The sequence below is a fragment of the Malus domestica genome, chromosome 09, assembly GCF_042453785.1.
Source record: "Malus domestica chromosome 09, GDT2T_hap1".
NCBI classification, from domain to species: domain Eukaryota; kingdom Viridiplantae; phylum Streptophyta; class Magnoliopsida; order Rosales; family Rosaceae; genus Malus; species Malus domestica.
Window position 1 is genome coordinate 32256975 of NC_091669.1, and position 23215 is coordinate 32280189.

Consider the following 23215-nt stretch of genomic DNA (forward strand, 5'->3'; position numbering starts at 1 on the left):
AGTGTGAGAAAATACTAACCTATTTTAAAAATCCTCTCAAATTTTAAGGGTGTGAAATATAATCCCATATATATCTTAAAAATTATTTTTAGGTAAATAGGGTTTGACATACAAAATTGGGCATTTCTATTGGGTTTGCCTAACTGAAGCTTTTCCTGTTTTTAAGATGTTTACATCATAATATGACCATCGATATTTTTACACTAAACTATTTGAATAAATTTTATTTTTTTGAGTCTATCGATATTTTTATATTAAGAAGAGGAAAAGTTTGGTTAAACCTCACAATAAGCAGCCTAATTTAATATCGAATTTACCATTAACGAGAAAGTAAAAAAAAAAGTGCATAACTGAATTTGATTTGGAACTCATGTGTCATGGGACCTTGATTTTCACACCACCATATGAAGGTGGATGAAGCGGTAAAAGATCGAATCTCTAAATCCGAAAAAATGGGGATTACCTTAGATCAGACCTCAGACCCTTATGTCTATGTGGTCAAATCTGCATGGTAATAGTCATCTATATGATCCAGATCGGATCTTAAAGTATTATCAAGGTAATTAATTTTAAAAATGATATTCTTACCACTTAATTGTATCATCTCTCTAATATAAATAGAACATACATGCATTGACGAACCCTACCTTTATTAAAAAAATGTATAAATAATGGTGCAAGTAGATGGTAAATGTAACATTACTCAATTAATTCATTAGATCATGTACCGGAATGGTAGACAAGGCCTACCCTTATCAATAATGATCTACTTGACCCTCAAGAAACGTATCATCTAAACTCATTTTTATTAGGAAAAAGATTTTTAAAACTCCTAATATTATGGCTTTTTTTTTTTAACAAACGATATTATTCATACTAAAACCTATCACTTACTAGTGACGAAAAACACCACTAGACCATAGTATTAAGTGGTCACCATTTTTTTCTTTTCTATTTGGCATTTTGGCATCATTGGTCTTTATAATTGAATTGGAATAGGAAATTGTTATTGGCACTTCAAAAATCTCATTCTACACTCCAAACTTTCTATATTTGGAAGAAGAAAAAATACACTTGTGAGAAGTGTAGAATGAGATTTTTAAAGTGCTAATAACATTTTCCTTGGAATAAATGTCTTCTAACTTTGAGGTACATTAAAGGCGAAGGAAATTGATTTTTTTATGTTGAGAAGGTAAGAATGTGTCAGACAAGAAAGAAATTTCTCCATTCTAATATCTCCTTTTTGGAGGGATTGCAAATGAAAAAGTTTCCTTCACGAGTAAATTCATCTTTGAACAAATGATATTGTATACACTAAGAGAGAGGGGGTGCACTTAACCTCACAATGAGCTAACAATAATATGATTCAAATTTTCCCTTGACGAGAATCAAACCTAAGATCTCTCGATTAGGCCATCTCCAACCGAATGGTCTAGAGGGCCAAAAGGCGGAACATAGCCTGAAAACTATCTCCAACCGAAGGTCAGACCAAATGGCTCATGGGCCCCATTGAACAAAAAAGAGCCAAAGGGTCAACCGGTTGGCCATCTTTAGCCAGCCAACCAGCTCGCTTACTAGCCCTTTTTTTTTTTTTTTGGTTCTTTTCCATTTGCGCATCCCACTTTTCTTTCTTTCTTTTTTTGGACCTTTTTTTTATATAATTTCCAATTTTTTCCTTTATCATTTCTCACATATTTTTCACCATTCCATACTATCTTACCTCACTTTATTTCAATTCTTCACATTCCATACTATAGCCCTTGGCCCTTGGTTGGAGATGGTTTTTTGTGGTAAGGCTAAAACGAGTCATATGGCCCTTTGTGCCTCGATTGGAGATTGTAAGAAATATGGATGTGCACTGTTCATTAAAATATTAATTTCTTGGAGGGCCAGATAGCTAAAATGAACCATCTGACTAGCCTTCGGTTGGAGATGGCCTTACAAATAAAGAGAAATATCACTAGACCATAGTACTAAGTGGCACTAGTAAATTCATATTATATCTCTACGTTGAACACATTTTCGTTTCTACCTTTAACTCTCGTTGGATATGGTGAATGTTAGGAAAACTAATGAAAATGACTTGAAAACTTTGAGTTTTAACGATAATGACAAAATAAAGAGTAAAGTGAATAGTACCATGATTGACTTATTAATGTAAAAATATGATTTTTCGTTAAAATGAACAGTAGTATGAACTTTTCGTTAAAATTCCCAATGTTTTATCCATTATATTCATATCAAAAAAAGACCTTTCCTCTTTATTCATTGTTTCCGCAAACTATCAACTTAGGCCCAAACAATGCAGAATCGGGCTATGCCCATTGACCATTCGTACTTAAAATTGTATTTTTTTAATGTCGTTGCGGCAGCACTTGCAAACAAAGAACCAATAATATTCAAGATCAATAGATATTTTTATGTGTGGTGAGGAATATAGTTTGGTACATCAAGTGTAATAATACAATTTGTTAGAAATTTAAAAAAAATATTCAATCCATTGTATATCACAATTGGTATACTAGACTGTTTCTAAGCACACTGAAAATTTTTGCAAGATTAATCAGTTATTAATGATGGAATGTGAGTAGTGTGTGCCAGTCGGGCAGCACTGTTGCAATGTCCTGGAAGCTAAATTAAACTCATGTTTATGGACTTAATTAAATAAATAATAAGCAAATGTTACTAACTACATCAGGATTAATGGTTATAATTGCTCATGTGCGTCCAAATTTCCACAGAGAGAGAGAGAGAGAATCAAGTTCACAAGCCATGTCATTGACCGGCTGGACACTACTCTGAAAATGCTAGGCCATGCAAAATACCTGATTTTTTAAGTTATTGACTGAATTTGTTTTTCTTTTGCTTGAGTTTTGGAGAGCTGTGAAAGTACGAAAAGGTGAACGAGTTGTGTGTTTCTCTACGATATATACCACTCCACACTTTATGATGGAGAACAAATACTTTCATAAACAGAAATGGCACACCAAATGGTAAACATAACTTCAATCGGCATGGTGCACGATGCCAATATATATAGCTAAAGTGTTGGAGACCATGAATGAAACACAAACTAGTTTTATCATACTAGACTCGTGTAGAATCAATAGGTTTGCCAATGTACGATAGATACATTTTGGCAAACCTATCGACTCTATAGAGTTCGTATGATAAAGCTATAATTTGTGTTTGGTTTATGATCTCCAACACTTAGGCTACGATTTCCTGCACCATGTCGACGGAAGTTATCTCTACTATTTGGTGTGTCTTTACTGTTTAGCTATTTCACATCGATGAGGAAGAGGGAGAGGAAGAGTAGGAAGATGAAGGGGAGGAATAAGAAGACGGTGGCAATGGTGGCGACGGCGACGGCGATGGTAAATGATTTGCTTAGTATTTTTTTTGTTTTGTAACAAATATATATACGCATTTACATATTTATTTTATATGCATGCATTATGCATATGTCTTTGTATATAGATGATATATATTCAATTTGAGTAACGTGGTAGTGTTCTTTTGAATTTGATTCTCGAATTTGGCGGGCTTGTTTTGTCGGAAAGCTATAGAGTAGCAAAGCCAAGCACACCGAATTTGGAAATCAAATTCAAAAAACATTACCACCTTGCAAAAACAAAATACAACACATCATCAATATATAGAGACATACGTATAATGCATCCCTGTAAAATGAATATGTAAATACAATATATATATATATATATTTGTTACAAAACCAAAAAGTAAGAAACAAAATATTAGCCATTGCCGCCGCCGGCGTCGCCATTGCCGTAGTTTTCCTCTTCCTCCTCCTTCTCCTCCCCTACTAAAGTTCAATAGTAAGCTTCTCATCTTTTACAAAATAATAAACGAACACATGTATAAAATTAATCATGTGAATAATTAAAACAAATTTTATCCAAAGAGAGACTTGGGACTTAGGAGGGTGGATTAAGGATGGGCAACAGTTATAGCACGCGAATTACCGCAGTTATTTGCCAATAACCGTTTAGATTAATACACGCATAACCATTTACCCGTTGGGTAATTTCATAAATGAGTATACTCCTAACCAGAACCGTTTATAAACGGATAACCATAATCATAACCTCATACTTATTTAACCATATCCGTTTACCTGTTTATATTTACAAGTTGAAAATAAAAGTAATATTTTATATTTGTTGTTTTTTTTTATTTTTTTCGAGAAAGTTTATATTTGTTGTTAAGTCTCTCAGGGCAGAGACTCTCTCTCTCCTCCTCCCTCCACCGCCTCTCCTAATCTCTCCCTCCAATTTTGTAGATTATTTATCCTCTTTTGAATTTTGACTTCGTTTTTATCTAGAGTTAGCTAGAATTATGGATTTCTATATGGATCGGCGATAATAGGTAGCAATGCAGTCTTCCGTGATGGAGCTGAGAGAATTAGATCGGGTAAAAGGTGTTGGAATTTAGGATTATTTTATTGTTTGAATTTGGGTTTAGCCCGTTAGTATTAGGGTTTCGTTTTCTTGCTTATTAGGCCTCGTTTGGTAGCTCAGACTGTCCTGACCATTTCTGTCGGATAGGATAAATAGCCACCGGATAGTACTGACTAAAGTAGTCCGGCGTTTGGTGAAGTATCGGATTAATGACTGTATTATTTATACTGTGTTTGGTACTGAACCGGATAAGACAAGAGAAAAAAAAATTAACAAATCTTTCTTTGTTTGTTGAACTTTTCTCATATTTATACCTATTGAAAACCACGCAAATTTTCAAATAACAAAGAAAAATAGTAAATTCCATACATCAAATTCAAAATATTTTCCAATAACATAAAAGAAGGTTCACAAAAAACAACTACAATCGTTACGTTATATAATCCAACCACATATTCAGGTTCATAAAATATACAAATGCAAGTTGGTTTCAGTAAGAAACAGTTTGTCCAGATAGCCAAAATATATGCATGCTGCAGCTTTTAACAAAAGATATGCATGCTACTTTTAACAAAATATATTGTTGTTGGTTTGAAATGTCAATTGCGGTTACTTTGTCCAAGTAACATGAGTATGAAAGCTTTTTGCATTGCACCATCCAAAGACAAGAATGTCCTCTCATTCTGTAGCTTTTTGAAAAGAATATTTAGTGCCTTGATTTGATCCTCAATAGACAAATCCATCTTTGACAATTTTGAAGCAATCTCAGGTTTTGGATCCACTCCTTTCCTAAAAGTAGCTTGTAAAACTTTACCCAACTTATCCACAGATTCAGAAAGCATTTCTTTAAATGCCACAGCAAGATCATTATCATTAGCAGCTCTCTTCCTTTTCCGAGTACTTGAACTGCTAGACCGTTAAGCAATAGAAGGAGCATAGATGAAAATATCGATGATATCGGCGAAATCGTTTTTTTCGTATAACGATATTTCGTGAGTATTTCTTTAATTATCGTTATAATATCGCGATAATATCGATATTATCGCGAGATAAACCTAAAAATATTTGAAAATTTCTAAAAAGTCTCAAACTTGCACATAAAGGGATTCGAACCCCTCCCATCTAACTCCTTCAACGCCTTGACCACTATACCACTTATGTTTTTGTGAAAACATGCTAAACTATTTATATATATGGTTTTGTTTTGAATTCTTTTTGCAAGAAACAAATTTGCCCATATTCCAAATTTTTTGTGGTATTATATTTTAAATTGTGTCAATTAATTACTTAGTCAATGGCATGTGGTTTTTAATTTTTCTATTTTTTATTTGGTCACTTACATGTATGGTTGGAAAAAATTCCCGAAAATCCCAAACCAAACCGAAAAAGTCCCACACCAAAACCATCCCGAAAAATACCGAAATTTTCGATATGGGATTGGTTTCCAAATCCCATTTGTTTGGTAATCCCGAAATCCCGAAAAATACCGAAGTATTCGGTTTCCTATTGACTTTTGGGTTTCGGTTCTTGAAAGCCATTGTCATGGTTGCTGACTACTCTTCACAATACACTTACTCTACACATAGAGATGATGAAGATAGTGAAAAATTTGAACCTCATAGGAACTCTATGTGGTACTTAGTCACTCATGTATCTTACCATGCAATGTATAAAGTGTAAAATATTGTACTAATTCATTATATATAAATGATTATGGTGTGTTTAAACTTCTTTCATTAATTACTACATATTTTCTACACTCACAATGTTTGCCAGCTCGCTATATAATCAACTTAAATCAGTTAAATCCATCATGCAATGCATTTCCTTTCAATTTTTTGTGATAAACTAATAGATAATTGACTAAATAAACATCCTGCAAAGTTTCAATAAAAATTTCCAAGTTTTTCTTACAATTTCCGTGGTTTCCATGTAATTTTTATCGATATCGATATTATCCCGATATTTCCATCGATATTTCCGTATTTTCGGACTACCGATATTTCCGATATTACCGATATTTTCTTCCTTGAGAAGGAGAACTAGTCTCCACCTCATCTTCATCTTCATCTTCATTAATGTGCTCAGGCTCATTCATCATCTCAGTAGGAGTTGCAGCTCCTACTCCAGTTGCTCGGTCTTTCCCAAAAATAACATTCAATTTGTCATACAATGGAAACAATTTTCCTAGTTAGCCCTCTGCTTCTTTGTTAACTTGCAATGTGAAAACAAATCACATTATCCATGAAATACACATAATCTTATTTTGTTCCCTTCAACCTATCTTGATATAATCAAGCATCCATTAATTTAATTAAGCTGTCATAATGAATGGGGCTGGAAGATATGGTTTGGTAGACAAATTCATACTATTAAATTGTATGTAAAGGAACATGTTAAGTAATCAAATAAGTAAAGTTAAATTCTAGTATTATGTTAGATAATTACCTTCACATAGGACTGCCATACTTCAATGCTATCAACCTCAATACACTCATTCCGTGCAAAACCAGTTTTATTAACCATGTCATAAACTATTGCATAATCTTTTTTCCACCTCCTCATTTTGGACTCAATATGTAGAACTGCCTTTATATTGGCATTAGGACATTTCAAATTAATAGCTGTTTCAAACTGAGCCATTTTTCCGGGTTTGAAACAACCATTATCACATCGCAAATTCTTAACAACTGCCTCCTCAAGTATGGATAGCAATGCATCTTCTTCATGTTGTTTCCAAACCCTTCTACTTCTTTTTGGTTGACTACTTTGTTCACTTTCCATTCCTATAATTACATACACAATAAAATAGCATATAATGAACAGTGCATATAATTAATAGTAAGTGATAAAAACCATAAGCAAATCATCACACTTTTTAAATAAATACATAACCAGGTCACACTTTGTTCAAATAAAGTATCATAACCGAATACATAAAAAATCACTATTTGTTCAAATAACAAATTGTAATATCCCGAAAATTTTAAGTGGGGATTAAGAGTGAATCACTTGTGGTCTTTGTTAGCAAAAATTGTTTTGCCTTATTTGAGGTTAGATCAATTGGCCTTTGGCCATTAAAAAAAAAAATATATATATATATATATATATATATATAAAGAAAAAAAAAAGGAGGTAAAGTTGACGTTTGAGATATAAAAAAAGGGATGGGTTCTAGAAATCCCTATGTTCCCTTCCTGCCTTCCCTCTAGCCGAAAATAATGAAAGGGGTTTACCCCTTTTAACTCTTCACTTGTCAAAAAGGAAATCTAAGGAAGAGGAGTTTAGTTTTCTTTGCTTGTGAAGATTAGAACAAGTGAGGATCTTTCCTTTGTCTCCATTTAAGGTATTTATTTCTTACCTTTGGGATCTATTTGATTTTTTTTTTTTTTGGTTTGTTAACCCATGAATTAGTTTGGGTGGGAGTAAAAGAACATGAAGGTATCATAGTTCATGTTATAGTTTTAGAGTTGAGCACCAAGTGTTTGATTTAAGTCCCCAATTAACCTTGAATTAGGGTATGTTGTTAGATATTTGTATAAGTGGTGTGTAATGATTTTTCTTGTTTATAGATAAGGAAGAGAAGGACAAGGGGACGACACAAGTCGACCAACACCCTAGAAGTTGAATATCAAGAAATTGTGTTGAGGTAGGGGAGTTTTAATCAAAAATAAAATATTTTGGTTTTTCATTTTTACTTGATCAAGGATTGATGACATTTGAACATTTTTTAAGCTTACTTAAAATGTTTTCTTTTTCGATTATGTGAAAGAAGTGGAGAAAATATTTCACTATGGTTTGATCTAAATGATTCGAATTCCGTTACTACAACTTTGGTGAGTTTAAAGTGATTGAAATGATTTTTTTCAAGATTTTGTTTTGATGTGTATGCCTCTTATTTTACTCAATACCAAATATTGAAGCATCTCAATACGAATGTTCAAATTGTGAAAGTAGATGGAAAGTAGTGTAATACATGTGCAGTTGAGAATGTTGAGAAATGTATGAATGGGCACAATGACCCGTGAAGTTGTTTGATTATGGGCACAATGACCCAAGGTTCCCCGGGGAAAGCTCCATGTGTGGGGGCTGTGAGAATGAGTTACGAAAGTGATAAATACATGTGATATGTGTATTGGCCAGGTATATTACGGTTCTTTCCAATCTGCTTGTCACTTGTTTGGGATAAAAGAAGATCTTTGTGATTTGGTGTGCTAGTGATTCTTTAAATGATAATGGCTTTGTTATCCTTATGAAAAAAGAAGTGATTTTTGAACTTGTGTGTTGTACCGTTGTTATCAAGTTGCTAATGCTCCGAAACCTTTGGTTTTTCTGTCATATGTTGCTTTCCATAAATTTTTAAATTGTTGGATTACGTGGTGGTGAAAATAAACCGTTTGAATCACTTTTATTACTTTCGGCATGCACTAGAGATTTTAAATGACTATGGACTTACCCCTACTGGGCATTTTATGCTCACCCCGTTTTTCTACACATGTACTTTCAGGTGTGTAGGGTCGACTAGCTGATTTTCAAGTGGCAGCTCTAGTGTGGGTTAGATAACTGGAGTCCAGGCGTACACTTCTTTTGGGTGAGCTGCCAAAGTGTTTGAATAGTTAGTTTTTGTTTGTAAATGATCATTTTGTGGCGTAGTAGACTAAAATGATGTCGACCTCGGTGGGTTGGAGATTCTACTTACCTGGGCTATGAAAACCATGTATATATAACTACTCGTCTTTTGGCTTGTATAGTTTTGCTCATGTACATTTTCCTCAAATAGCCTGAAAATGTTTTCTTGTTAGAAGACCTAAAGGTCTTTTGTGAACTTATTTTAATTAGTAAGGTTTTATGAATGTCTCTTGAAGAACCAATATGAACGTGGTTATGTTTAAAATTGTGGGTGTGTATCTATTACCTAAGTGGAATGTTGCAAAAATTCAGATTTTTTTTCTTTGGAATATAGATAGTTTTGTTTGCAAAGTAATTTGGAGCTGCTGAAATTGTTCTTACAGGAAAACAGCAGCATGCCTGTTTTAGTTTTAACATTTTCCTATACTTACCGAACTCGAAAATCAATGAAATTTTGACACAACTTAGTTTCGTGGGTCTACATTGGATCTGGAAATTTTCACGCATTTTGGTTGAACGAGCTATTTTCGGTGAATTTTACGGTTCAGGTCGCTTTTGTAGTTTGTATTACCATGAGACCTTTAACTCTATTTCTTTAAATTGATTTTTGTAGTTTAACTTTATGGAAATTGGGGGATTTAACTTTTCGTCGACATAATCTTAAGATGAAATTTGTTTTGCATCCTTAAACGACCACTTTGTTCTATTTATTTTACTTAATCTCACATCTCAAGTTTTGGGGTGTGACACAAACCAAACCAAATGACAGCATGCATACGTAAGAAAATTTAATCAAATCACACTTGTGCACGCCACTCATTGTACATATTCATAGCCAAAGTGTTTCTCCATGTAGTCCATTCTTGTGTAGGTTGAACAGTCTTAATCATATCTTCATCATCATCACTACTTTCAGATTCGTCCAAGTTTAGGATTTCATTTTCTATTGGATCAGCTGACATATGCCTTCTAATAATATTATGTAATAGGCAGCAGGCTGTCATAATCTTAAGTTGTGTTTTAATTGGGAAAAATGATGGACCTCTTAAGATGCTCCAACGCATCTTAAGTAATCCAAAACATATCTCACAGACATTTCTAGCTTGAGCATGTTTCATATTGAAATACTCCTCATGATTAATCAGGAGTCTTCTATTTCTCCACTCCGAGAGATGGTAACGCACTCCCTTATACAGTGCAAGGTATCCTGGACCATTTGTGTACCCACCATCCACAAGGTAGTAACACCCTAACACACCAAAAAATGTATATTACTATATATAAGAAAAATGAGGATTCAAATTACTAATATAAACAAATAATCTATTGTTACCCATGGGAACTTTTAATCCCGATGGTCTACTTATCGCATCTCGGAGTACTCTAGAATCAGAGGCCAACCCTTCCCAACTTGGGTACACAAATATAAAATTCATGTCTAGATTACAAACTCCCAACATATTGGTCGCAATCTCTCCCTTCCTTGATCTGTATCTTGGTTTATCTCGCTCAGGGACATGAACGTTAATGTAAGTCCCATCCAATGCCCCCAAGCAATTCTAAAAAAAATCATTAATATTAGTAAGCTCAATATATTTAATTACATTAATTTTAGAAGTAATTTTTATAAAATATGAAGAATACCTCAAACCAACTTCATTTAGCATTTGGATAGGCATTAGGAATGGGTTCTGGCACTTTCAAAAGTCTACCTTGTAGCCTTAACACTCCATGTAGAATGGAATTGAAATACCTACTTATGGTCTCCCCCGATCGACAAAACCTACACCCAATTGTACGATTCTTGACATGATGTGCAAGTATATGCAAAAACATGCAAACTTATTCTTCCATTGTCACTACACCATCCAATTTTACTCTACCGTGGTCACGAAGCATTTGACATAAATAATGGAACGTTCTTCTATCCATTCTAATTTGGTTCACACACTGAACATCATCATATCCTATTATGATGTCTAAATAGGCTGACCCTACCATTCTCCTAACAAATGTGCTATTTCTAAGTGCAAGTTGCCGATTCTGCCTTCTAGCTGAATTATGATTCATCATGAACCACATCATCAACCAAGTCACAATATTCAAGTACCACAACTTAACAATGAAGCATGCCACAATCTTTCTTTGATCCATGTCTAGTGAAAATATAAAATAACATTATTAGATAGTGGCAAAAAATTAAGTAACTAGAGCATGAATGCATAATAACACTGAAAACGGAAGGAAACATGTTAATAAGTCCTACCAAAAAATGTCATAGGCAGATAATAAATCCTACAGACTGTTGGGGTGATCAGAAGGAAAAATTACAATGAAATCAGAAAGATGTCTTAACATTCATCAATCAAGGAAACATGTTACGAATCGAATTCAAAAAATCAAAACACCAAGTTCCGGTGAGAAAAGAAGTCTAGTCTATGATGGCACTTTGTACGACCTCAAAGCATTATATATTCATCACCTCATGTTGCATTAAAATTGAGTGTCATGTTGCATCAAAATTAAGCCGAAACATCAGAAGAGCAGCAACTCTCCATTTCTTCTCTATTTCTCACTCACACTCTTTTTTCTAAAAGGCAATTACTTTACAAAGTGGAATAAATGCCAATCAACAATTCAACAACCCTAGTCCAAAATTATTCACACACACACACACACACACACACACACATATATATATATATCTAGATAAAAAGTAAAATTCACATAAAAAAAATGGATAAAAGCTGAGAGGGAGTGATGTAAAAACTGAGAAGAACAGCAATTTATTGGGATCTAATTTTCGGGCCATAGACGGTGATGGGGAGTGAGAGAGAGGGAGAGAGAGAGAGAGAGAGAGAGAGAGAGAGAGAGAGAGAAAATAAGAGCGAAGAGAAATTGGCTTACCCAGTTGTCCGTATGGTTGCGTTGCGGCTGTGAGACATCGAGTGAAACGGGAGCTGCGCCAGAGACAAAGTTTTGTTTAGGTAAGTGAACCTGCACACTCCCACTCTAACCAATCATTAAAATTCTTATTAAAGTTCAACACCAACAACAAACCCTAAATTCAACCCCAATAGCAAACCATAAAATTCAAAATTTCTAATTAAAACACAAAATTACATAATCAATTACATAATTAGAGAGAAAATAATAACTAGATTCAATCAATTGCAAGAAAAATAAGAGGGAGGGGCGGAATCCCAGAAGAAGAAAATTGAAAAGACGAAGTGTGATTCAAACGAAGAAGAAGAATTTGAGAAGACGAACCTGGGATGAGAGCAAGAGTGCGTCTGGAGAGGAAGAGGGAGCGTCTGGAGAGGAAGAGAGAGCGCCTAGAGTGGAAGAGTGCGTCTGGCAGGAAGAAAGCCCGACTAAGTTATACCGTGAAATTGGATGGTATAAGCAAGCAGGTAAACACTGTGTAAAAAAGGTGGGCTCATATTATTTAATCCGGTGCCTATTTAATCCAAACAGCCACCAAACATCGTACATCGTATTATTAGTACTATCTAGTGCCTTATACGGTGTGTCAAATAGGGTCTTAGGGTTAGGTTAGTTCTCTATATATATGATGCTTTGTAACTTGTAGAATTATCAATTCATTCACAATGTAATCTCTAAGGGTGTTGTAGCCGTTTCAGCATTCTTAGTTAGTTTAATAAAATTCTTATTATTTTGTTAGTCTTGTTTGTTCCGCACTCTGATATTCAACTAAATGTCCGTAGAACCCCGACGACGACGAGAAGTTACGGCAACTCGTTCACCGCCACGGCACTCGCAACCTTTCAATGATAAACAAGTCGGTTTCAGGACAATCGGGCAAGTCCTGCCGGCTGCATCAGTGGTGCAACCAGCTCTCGCCGGAGGGTGTAGCAACGGGCCTTCACTCCTGAGGAGGATGAGATCATCGACGAGGCTCGCCAAGTATGGAAATAAGTGGGCCACCATCAACGACTCTATGAGCAATGCGATGTACTCGGCTCTCGCGCCGAACGACGACTGAGCGAAAGTACTTGTGAATCCAACCCAAAAAATAAATATTAACAGAGAAGCCTCATATGTCAAGTAAACAAGGAGATATATTTAAAGCTTTCGCTAACGTTATTATACTTGGGGATACAACAGTTTCTTTGCAAACCAACTAATAAAAACATATATTTCTATCAATCTCTCATACATTTTCCAGTTTATTCACACTTACCAGTCACCCGACTTCACAAACGAAGGCCTGGACTGGCTTCATTTCACTCTATCATTCTTTGTTCTTTGTTCTAGTACAGTATGGAAATTTTATCTCACATGGCCCGTGTAAGAAAGACGAAGCTAATTAAACGAAAACATTCATTTCAAAGAAACTTCAGAGGTGCAAGTACTGATAGGCAGATCAGTTGATGTGCATACCAGAGCCCTTTGCTGTAAATGTCTCAAGCTTTGTTCCATGCTGACTTGAACCATCTCGGCCAGCATTTTCTTCGCTTTATTGGACTGGTCATCACTGTCAATCTGAGAGATGATGTTGCATACAATGTTCTCCAGTGTGTCTGCCTGAAGATCTGATCTGGGGTACGGAGAGTCCCTCAATAAGCGCAAAAGCGTATGCGCTTTTGTCTGAGACTTGGGCGTGCCTTGAACTGTCAGCTCAAGAAGTCCAGGGATTACCCCGTCCTTAAGGATCGCTTCTCTATATCTGCACCTGTCACTTTGACACATTGTTAGTAGAGCACTTACAGCGTGCTCCCGACTTTGGAGCGATCCATTCTCAAGCACCTCAATCACTGCTAGCACTCCGCCTTCTTCAGATGTGAGGGCAGTTCTGCCCTCATCGAATCCCACCAGAGATTCTATCAGAGCACAGCATTTCTCAGCCGTTTTTGAAGATTTCTTGCAGGGTTTCAATAAGGAAACTATGGACGGAATTGGTTTTGCTTCAAGAATGATGCTAAGGTTTGCAGGGTGCGTGGAGAGATTGGAAAGCGCCATTACTGAATCGACTTTAGCTTGTGGGGCTCCATGTCTAAGGATTTCGACGAGAAGAGGAATGGCACCAGAAGCACCTATAACTGGCTTGTTGATGGCAGAAGCCGATAGGGTGAGTAGAGCTGCAGTTGCACACTCCTGAAGGTTGCAACTTTGTGATTGAAGGAAAGTAATTATTGGTTCTAAAGCACCAGCTTCCACTATCTTAATTTTGTTCCTGAGAAACCAAATATTGAGAAGAAAAATCAGCAGCAGAAACACAAAGATTGTGGCAAAAATATTACAGCATCTAGAAAGTGAAACAAAAGCTGGGTAAATGTTAAGTCAACACAAGGGACAGGGATATCTAGAAATCTGAAACCAAAAAGGTTTAAACTAATCGAACGGCACAAATCCAATGAGAAAGAACACGATAAATGATGAATTAACATGATTTACCAAAAACAAGAAAAAGACTTGGCCTTCCTGGCCAGAAATAAAATTCAAATTATCCAACCATCTTTCAATCTGAAAGGAAATATGCTCAACCAGTAATTTCATTAAACATAATGTGATTTCATTTATATCACTTGCATAAATGCCTGTTTCTCACATTGCTTAGACTATTCGATATTCTATTCTAAACTAACCCTAATTTATGAAAGTGATTCAAACTTAGGATTAAAAGGGCACGCTGCCCTAATAGACTGATTTAACCCACGTTTGCGCTTAGTTACATTCCCATTTAGGTGCAACTACCACAAAAGAATACAAAAAAAATAAAAAATGTTTTTTTTATTTAATTACATAAGTGTGATTTATATTTGGACTAAAGGAAAGGAAAGCATTATTAAAAACTAGTATATGGGCACACACAAAGTGTGTGAGAAATTTTTTTATTTTTGTTTTTGAAATAGAATGAGAGAGGAAGAGAGTGATAGAGAATGTGGGAGTGAGATTTTTTTTTTTTAATTAGAGATATGTAAGAATTACATGTAAGTGAGACTTTGAAAAAAAAAACAACAAAATTTGATTGTGTGAAATTACATTTCAGCCTCATATTTCTTATTCATTTTCTGTTTTAATTAGAGGGTTAAACTGATAATTTTATAAGATTTTGATTGACAATGAGTGTTTTATTAATTAGTAGAGATAAAAGAAAAAGGAAAAGAAAGCAACCAATACACGTGCAAAAAGATTAAGAAGGAGGTATACGTAGTTGTCTTATTCCCCACTAAACAAAATATTTTTAATTAAAATATGATAACTTGGGCAGTAAGATTCATAAGAAAAAGGAGGAGATAGAGTAAGAAGCAAAAGAAAAAGGGAGCAACAACTCCTTGGATCCCACAGGCTTCTCGAACCCTGAAGCATCCAATTCCCTTCAATACAAGTCTATCATAATTCACAAAGCAACCACATTTGTTTTCTTAATATTTTGATTGGTTCTTATTTGCCTTCAACTTTCTAATGTTCCTTTTGGTTGCTACAAATATAAAACAATTCTCTTTAATCACGTGGTGGAGATTTTTCATTATGGCTGGAACATAAATGGGGGAAAGGTTAGCCGACATTCACCTCTCCTAGACCCTGCGTAAAGCATGAACCTTGTGCACTCGGTACGACCCAACTACTTTTATTATGACACTTGATGTACCAGACCGTGTTTCTGTTTCAGTCACACTAAAAAATCTCTCCACTTCCAAACAAATATAATATGTGTGTGTATATTATATGTTGTTCCTTTATTTTCAATACTGTTTAAGCAATTATACCAAGAATACTATTTTATAAACAACCAAACGGCCATAGCATACAATTTCATAAGAAAATGGAGCATGGATGAGGATCCTTTCCGAATCCTCTTGGGTGGATCATGGAGATCCTTACATTTTAATCGTTTATCGTACATCGTGTGATCAATTTTTGTCAGATACTATTTATGGTTAATTTTAAATAAAAATTTTTAAATGATTTATGACCGCATGATGTACAATGAATGATTAAGATGTAAGAATCTTTTTGGTAACTTTATGGACCTAATTATAACCAACCAAAGTACCATCCCATTTAAATAACCCAAATGAAATTTATTTTGACAAATCCAGAACCATGAAAATCTGACCGACAACTTTAGCATATTGCTCCCTACTGTTTTCTCAGTAACCAATCAGATAAAACGAAAAGATATATAAAGCAAAAGAGAAAAAGAAAAAAAAATTATAAAAAAGAATCTCCGAAGAGTAGTGCTACCATCTATCGTAACATAGATTAATAGAGGCTTCTTCCATCAACATATGTGAATTTCATTTTTATTAGAAACGATAAAAATTGTATTTTGGATCTCGAAATAGGATACTGAGTGATGAGATAATTTTTTAATGTATCGGACATCAAATCAATTGTATTTTTACATCTGATATACCGAGCTTATTTCTGTTATAAATAAATTATAATATTGATATTTTTCACCAAATTAGGAATCCTACGAAGAAAATTCCACCCAGAAAATCCATACACAATTTCCAAGAAACTATAGTCACTAAATTCCATGATAAAAAAAGAAGATTATTATTTTAAAAAGAAAATAGAAAGAGTTCGGGGTACGTACGTCTCATCCTTGACGGCGAGGTTGAGGAGGGCGAGTAGGGCCGATTCATGGGACTCGGGCGAGTCGCAAACTCGGAGCATGGAGACGAGTGGGCCCACCGAGTCGGAGAGCTGGCGCCGACAGCGCTGCGAGGTCTTGGTGAGGCGCCGGATTTCCTGGGCGCCCTGGAGCTTGGAGTCCTGGTCGTCGGATTGGATGAGTTGCAGAGCGCGATGGACGGCTGAGGAGGAGGAGAAGGTGGAAGAGGGTGAGTCCGAAGTCGAATTGCGACCGTCGGATGATGAACGGGAATCCATTAAGAAGAGAGGTGATCGAAGTGAAGAGGTGGCGGTGGGTAAGTTTAGTTGGGTGGGAGGTGGAGTTAGAAAAAACAGAGAGCGGAAGAAATATCTGAGTGGGGAAATTTAGGGGCTGAGAAGCTCTGATGAGAGAGAGAGAGAAAGAGAGGAGGGTTGGCGTTTAAGCAAACAGTTCGAAACTTTTATTGGACAGCAACTTGTCCTTCCGTCCTTTGAATTGTCTTTTGGAAATTTGCCGACTAGACTATAATGCCCTATAGGTTTAAAATAGCACTTGGTTGAAGTTAGTATTAAAATAGAGAACTTTAACGAAAAGTTAATTAATGGTGTTATTTATTTTAAAGAAAAATTATATTTTTATATTAAAAAATTAATTATGGTACTATTTATTTTATCTTTTATTTTATTTTTATTATTAAAACTCAAGGTTTTCAAATCATTTTCATTAGTTTTCCTTTTAAAATAAGGAGTCTTAACGAAACACTTATGATACTGCTTTTAACGTTAAAGATATTTATCATATTTTTACTCTAAAAAGTCACTTCTGGTATTATTCACTTACAATAAATTTTTGTCTTTTTGGTTAAAACTCAAAATTTTCAAGCTATTTTCATTAGTTTTCCTTTTAAAATAGGATGAAGTGCTAATTTAGTGCTTGGATTATTACCTCAGTAAAAATTAGGTCTCTAAATTAATTTTTTCGATAAAATAAGTCCATAAATTCATTAAAAATTACTAATTACATCTCTCCTATTATATTTAAAGCTATTTTATCCAGTTTTTTGTAAACTTAACTTACTTGACACACTTTAGAATGCAATACCGTCATTTTCTTGCCTATAAGCCTTTAACATTTCATATAGGTTGCAAATCTAACTTCTAATTTACCCTCCAAAATTAACTATATACACTTCTTTTATAGAAAATTACCAATCTACCCTCTAATGTGTATCATATGCAAGTAACATAACTTAAATTGACGGAAGTGGTGACACACCACAACCTAAATCAGGGCGTGCTGACCGTTACATGAGAATGACGTAGCCATGTGCACAGTGCAGAAGCAATAGATATAAAAGGAATTACGAATAATAAAAACCCAATCAACTAGAGAATTAGCTAAAATAGAGTGCTAGATAGATATTAAGTGTGAATACACAACCAGAGCATAAATATCCTAAGTGTAGTCAAGCAGGACAAATACTAATTATACAACACCCGAGGGTGATCTTACATGGTGATGTTCTGTCAGAACCCCTGTCAGAATCCTCGTGATCCACCAAGCACTTCTACCTAAAACCTAGAGGGGCGCAAAACATAAAGTGTGAGTGGGCAAAAACAAAGCTTTTCAAAATCATTTCATTTCTCAAAAGTTCTAACCCCTCGCCGTAAAACCTGTATAATTTCCTAGAAAATAATAATAATAATAATAAGTTGTATCTGAAATCATAATCATACTCAAGATGAAAATCCATAGAATTATACCATGCCAAATTATCTCAATGCAATGCTATAGGTAAACCAGGCAAAATATATAAATGTCAAATATCGCATTAGCCAAATCTCTCTAACTCAAACTGCATTGCTGGGTATATATCTCATAACCAATCTCAATCATATCAAATCAAATCCTGCACACGAGTCGGAACCACCTCAAGTGGCTTGTACGACAAGACTAGGTGTAAAGTAAATATGCTATAGTGCTACGATCGCGTGAAGGCTGTGCGAATGATCTCAGGTCACCTACAAGTCGAAACCACCTAAAGTGGTATGTACAACAAGCCTGTGCACCTAACTTGGATCCAAGGAAATCATATGGTGCGGGAGGTGAACATCACATGAAAGACTGTGCCCTAACTCTGAGCGGGAACACTAACACCAGGGTGCAGGTTTATGAGCTCTCATCACATCATAACATATCTCACATAACCGAAACAATCTCATACCGTTGATTTATGAACTTACCTGGCACTTACCTATGCGTCCGCATCACCAATCATGAGTGTATGCAACTACTAATGCATAATTAAAATAGATAGATACTTGCATGGCATTTCCAAAACATACATCCGTTTAAACATATTTTCTGGGAAAAATCTCAAGTATATAAGTATATACGGAAAACCAAAAGCCCACTCATTGGTATGTCGAAGGGTCATAGCCCTCGAGCCTCGATTGATGGCGCTCGTCCCCATGATAGGTCTCACCTATATGCGAAATAACTGAATAAACGTTATTTAAAGCACATATACAAAACTAGGAAATAACTTCTCATACAAAGCTCAAATGGGGTATTTGAATATACCACCATGATCTACTCATCCCCAGGAACATCCCCATATTTTTAGAAAAAAACTTCATGACCCTACGCGCCCTCACGCACAGGTCAATGCACTGCCAGACGCGCGGCCCACGCGCAGGCACGTGCCTGGCACACCAAACGGATTCCCTAATGGCGTTAGGGAATATTCTGTTAAATATAAGCATATACCGTTAAAATCAACCAATGCCGTTAGTCGCCGTTAGGAATATTCCATCAATTTTGACGGAACATTCTGTCGTCTCCTACTTCAAACTCCAGCGACCGTCGCCGTCGCCGGAAACTGGAAAAACTTTAAAACCTTATAACTTCTTCATTTTTGTACCAAAATTCACCAAATTTATATCAAATTGAAGCCCTGAAGGAGTAGAATAAAACCTTACCACTTTTAGACCCTAAAACTCCGGGAACTCGCCGGAAAAAGCTCCGATAATCCGGCCAAACTTAAAAATCGCCAATCTCGACTTCCCGACGTCCAATTCACTTCGTTTTTCTTCTCCGAGTTTCGTAAGGATGTTCTAAAGCTTCCCACAAGCTTTAAATCTCTTGAAACATCCATAATTACGACCACATGAATAGTACTCTAAATCGGGGATTCTTAGTCCTCGTGAAATTGAAGGTTTCACGTCTTAAAATTTGTATGAATGAACTCAGAAACTTGCAAGGAGTTCAAAAATTACCTTATTGACGTCGATCTGTGCATGAAAGCTTGAGTTTGAAGTTCATTCGTACGGCTTGTACGGAAAATGGAAAGAAGTCCGAAAAGGAGGAGAGAGAGAGAGCACGAGAGTGATGTGTATGTGTGTGAGTGAATGTGTGGTTGAAGTTGGCAACAACCACCAACCACCAACCACAAACTAGGAAAGTTTAGTTATAATTGGTCCAAAATAATTAGAACTTAACATATTGGTCCACAACTCAAGTCTAAAGCACACAACATAACTCAAAACGTCCAAGGGCATATTCGAAATTTCACACCTAAAATATAATATTTCGGGACGGGTTGTGACAAGTGGCTTCAAATCTAATATTAGGGATGTAATTGGCATATTTTTATAATTCAAGGACTAATTTTTCTGAAAAAAATAGTTTAGGCATCTAATTTTCACTTAGGTGATAATTTAGAAAATAAATTGGCAATTTACCCTTTAAAATAACTTAAAGCATTTTAAGGTTTTTTTTTTTTACGAGATCATCTCTAACTCTTAGGCTAAAATTTTAAAATTTAGGTTTTGAACAATAAGTTTTGGATTAAAACCTAAAATTTGGACAAACTTAACTCAAAATTTAGGCCAGGATTAAATGGTTGGGCCACCAAAATTTAGGTTTTAACCTAATCATTCTCCAATGGTTTGGTCTAAAGTAAGTTTTGGGTTAAAACCTAAAATTTGGGCAAATTTAAAATTTAAAATACATTAAATCTAACCGTTGAGATCAAATATGAACAAATCTAACTGTTAAAAAAGATCTAACGGCCCACAATTAAATCCAATTGATGAAACAATTAAAACAATATTTAAATCAAAATTCACCAAAATAACTCTATAAATACATGTTCATGAGGTCGGTTTAATGAATTTTCAACCTTTCTTGGAATCTAAATATTTTAAAGGCAAAATGTTCATAAAAATAAATTATGATAACTACATAATTTTTTTTTTGAAAAAAAAAACCAACAAAAATCATTTTAGCCTGAATTCATTCTTTAATAATCTTGAACTAAAATTTTAACTCAGAACCCTTGAAGCAAAAAAACTGTTTTTTAGTTAAAACCTAAATTTTTTGAGTTAAAATTTTTAGTTTTTAACCCGAGAGTTAGAGATGATTTGAAGCACTTATATATTTTGTTTAAAAAGGTTAATATGCTTTTAATTGAAAGTGTGTTTTCAGGTTAAAGTGCTTTTTTAAATAGTTCTAAACGAGCAGCGACAATCGCATAGGGAGGTTAAATTATTTGGATTTATACCAAACAAGTTTGAACTTGAAATGCAGTGGAATAAAATCCTAATCAGTGCAGCAATTGGCCAGTACTAACTTTATAAAATAATAAAATATCTGGAAGTTACAGGCGTGTGCGTTGTGTCGTCTTTGCAGTGGTTTGGCGATTAATCATGTCATTAGGAACCTTTTTTTTCTTTTTTGTGAAACAATGCGATTGGGAACTTTATTGTGCGGATGATAATGTTTGGCTGATCATGGGAACACGTGGTTTGCATGATTTGAGACTGGAATAGTGTAACTCTTACTAAAAACAATTATTTAATCATAAAAAAATCATAGGGAAAATTGTGTATTGAAACACAGTCCGATACAACAAGTGTCATAATACAATTAGTTTAATTATTATTTTTTTCAAATTTCTAACCAATTGTAATATTACACTTGTGACACGTTTATGTAAGGGTAAAAAAAATCAAAAAGCAAAAATGAATTTTGAGAGATTGAGAAAATTAAAAATTCATTCACGCAAATTTGGAATAATTGTCTTCCCCTACAATTCGGTGGTATTTGAATTCTAGGTTATTAGGGAAATCGGGATGAAGTTTTCCGCCCCATTATGCGTTCGCATATTTTTAAAATTTCAAGATTGCCCTTGGCACCAACCCAACACCACCAACCCCTGCCCAGCAGAACCTTCCCTCTCCCTTCCCTCTGCCCTAAACACCTCCTTCTCCTATCCCACTCATTCCTTATCCTCAAACAATCCTTCCCCAAACCCCTTCCCAAACACACTTTCATCTCCTCTTCCTCCGCGGCTTCCACTTCCACTTCCACACCCATTCCCAATCCCACCCGCAATCCCAATCCCCAATCCCCAATTTCCCCGACCCAACTCCAATGGGTCACCAGAACTGCCTCCTGCGACAACCTATCCACCCTTACACCTTACACCTTGACCATTACCACGACACCACCCTTACACCTTGACGATAACACCCGCAAGACCACCAATTCACTTCAACTCATCCGCCGACTCAATTTTAGTAATCATATTGATTTTTATTCTGATTTATGTGAATCAGTAAACAACTTATACAGTTCAATATTATTTTTACTATGATTTCAGAAAATCTTAGTAAACAGTTTCAATAGGAATTTGATTCTTATTCCATCTCATTTCCTCTTCATCAATTCAATCATCTCATTCTGATTACGGCTTAGTAAACGAGTCATTCTAATTACGGCTTAATAAACAAACCATTGGTGTATTGGGCTATTTGGCACACTAAATGTCTATCCTAATCATGTTCCAAATAGTTAAAACTAAGACTAACTTTTATCAAAAGATGGCGGTCCATGTTTCTAGTTAGTTGAATAACAAAAGTAAAAATCTAAATTGGACTCATCCAATGACACGACATCTTTAGGATTTAATTCAGAGTTCATCTCGATGTTTGGTGACTTTTCCATTTTGGCATCTTTTCCTTATGGTTAGGCAAATTTAGGTATGTGATAGTTTACTTTGAGAAACATAATAGGATTTTGATCCTAACCATTTGAATCTTTTGATCAACAAATCTAGATTGTAGTGTCCAGAAAACCCACATCTAGATAAAAAAAAAAAAGAAGAAGAGAGACATTAGTTTTTTTTATTTTATTTTTTTAATAACGAAATGTACTTTATTCACTTATTCATTAAGATGAAAAAAAAACCGTACGATATTCAGTAACTTGGTTAATAGAAATTCTTACATCGAAATACGTTATCCAATTAGTTCGGTTGTAAATCTACGAAGTTTCAATACATATATGTGAAATCCAAATCAATATGAGTTCAAATAGAATATTAGATATTTTTTTGGGTCAAATAGAATGTTAGATTTGGCAAGTGTATAAATTCAAGTTTTGGAATATGACCAATAAAAAAAGCAAAAATTGTAGATCATTTGGGGCCTCTTCTATTAGACATATATTTTGGGCCTCATAAACTTAGGCTCAATCTAACAGTATGACTTTCAAGGTTATTTAACTAATT

At 35.0% G+C, this 23215-nt stretch overlaps 1 protein-coding gene across 1 annotated transcript; it reads right to left on the reverse strand.

The window, feature by feature from the left end:
- Window positions 1–13133: 13133 nt before the first annotated feature.
- LOC103411748 (U-box domain-containing protein 4-like) lies at window positions 13134–17175 on the reverse strand. The gene is made up of 2 exons (XM_008350374.4): window positions 16621–17175; window positions 13134–14247 (listed from the first exon to the last, which is right to left on the reverse strand). The coding sequence occupies exons 1-2, from the start codon at window positions 16914–16916 to the stop codon at window positions 13395–13397; spliced, it is 1149 nt and encodes a 382-aa protein (XP_008348596.3). The 5' UTR covers window positions 16917–17175; the 3' UTR covers window positions 13134–13394.
- Between the last annotated feature and the right edge of the window lie 6040 nt (window positions 17176–23215).

Coding starts and splice junctions, on each gene's coding strand:
- LOC103411748 (XM_008350374.4), bottom strand. CDS start 16,916: ATGGATTCCCGTTCATCATCCGACGGTCGCAATTCGACTTCGGACTCA. Junction 14,248..16,620: donor CTCGCCGTCAAGGATGAGAC/GTACGTACCCCG, acceptor TTGGTTTCTCAG/GAACAAAATTAAGATAGTGG.